This window comes from Eimeria mitis, genomic scaffold, assembly GCF_000499745.2.
Source record: "Eimeria mitis Houghton genomic scaffold, Emh_scaff336, whole genome shotgun sequence".
Classification (NCBI taxonomy): Eukaryota; Apicomplexa; class Conoidasida; order Eucoccidiorida; family Eimeriidae; genus Eimeria; species Eimeria mitis.
In genome coordinates, this window is record NW_013571699.1 from 17662 (window position 1) to 19144 (window position 1483).

Here is a 1483-nt window from a genome sequence, read left to right on the forward strand (position 1 = left end):
GTTTAGGGTTTGAGGGTTTAGGGTTTAGGGTTTAGGGTTTAGGGTTTACCACGTGTCTTTGATATCTACTGGCTCGGCATACCACCGCAGGGTCACCTCCTGCGGTGTCTCCGCCCGCTTACGCATATCCATGCACCCTGCAGCAGCAGCAGCAGCAGCAGCAGCAGCAGCAGCAGCAGTTGCAGCAGCAGCAGCAGCAGCAGCAGAAGTTGCTGCAGCAGCAGTAGCAGCAAGATATCCACTGATAGCTGAACAAAAGCAGCAGCAATAGTGCGCTCATAATGAAAACCCTAAACCCCAAACCCTAAACCCCAAACCCTAAACCCTAAACCCCAAACCCTAAACCCTAAACCCTAACCGGCAGCATGAACAGCTGATTGTAGTGTTATATCGGTCCAGCTGCCTATACAGTGTACATCTGCTGTGCTGCAGCAGTGCTGCAGCAGCTTATCTCTCTCTTCTTGTGTTTTTAATAAACCCTAAAAAAACAAAACACACAAATATAAGGGTTTAGGGTTTAGGGTTTAGGGTTTTGTAGATTCCCGCTTCGTCGGCCTCCTGTTGCTGCTGCTGCTGATACTCAACCTTCTGCTGCTGCTACTGCTGCTGTAGGATTGCTGCTGCTGCTGCTGCTGCTACTGCTGCTGTTGCTGCTGCTGCCGCTGCTGCTGCTGCTGCTGCTGCTGCTGCTGCTGCTCACCCTCAAGCGCAGCTCCGTGTACACTGTGGGGTTTTGCGGTGTATCTGCACCTTCTCCCTCCCCCTTTGCATCTTCCCAGCCAGCAAATAAAGAACTCATTAGGGTTTAGGGTTTAGGGTTTAGGGTTTAGGGTTTAGGGTTTAGCATGTGTGGGCCCCCAGGAGGGGCCGGGGGGCCCCCAGAGCTGAAGACAGAGAAAACAGCTAAACCCTCGTCAACACATCTGCTGTATCGAGGGTTTAGGGTTTAGGGTTTAGGGTTTGTGGTTTAGGGTTTAGGGTTTAGGGTTTGCTTGTGAATACCCTTCCTTCTTGCAGCCTTTGAATGCCAGCCTTCCTGGGGCCCGTTGGAGCAGGCTGCTGCTGTTGCTGCTGCTGCTGCTGCTGCTGCTGTTGCTGCTGCTGCTGCTGCTGCTGCTGCGTGGTTGCTTCTATATCTGCGTTTGCTGCTCTCTTTTTTGAGTCTGTAGCACATTAAACTGTAAATAAAGCCACCGAAATACCCCGAGCAGTCTTGTCTGCCACCTGCTGCTGCTGCTGCTGCAGCTGCTGCTGCTGCTCGTGCTGCTCCTGTTGCTGCTGCTGCTGCAGCTGCAGCTGACGTGCCTGCAGCAGCAACACGGCTTCGTCTGTAGTTTCTTTCGAAGGAAGTCTACGGAGTTGCTGCTGCAGCACAGCGGCAGATGCTGCAGCAGCAACTGCGCTATCATGGCCGCAGCAGCAGCAGCAGCAGCAACAGGGGCGCAAACAGTTGCTGCTGCAGATAGCGACAGCAACGTCAACA

General features: G+C 53.4%; 1 protein-coding gene across 1 annotated transcript in view; it reads left to right on the forward strand.

Annotated features, from left to right (window-relative positions):
• Nucleotides 1-1407: 1407 nt before the first annotated feature.
• The window catches only part of EMH_0008470 (uncharacterized protein), a gene marked incomplete at both ends in the record, with an annotated part of 4239 nt that continues 4163 nt past the window's right edge, over nucleotides 1408-1483 (forward strand). The window contains one exon of the mRNA XM_013498353.1: nucleotides 1408-1481. Coding sequence (XP_013353807.1) covers nucleotides 1408-1481 — 74 coding nt within the window. The remainder of the gene's footprint in view (nucleotides 1482-1483) is intronic.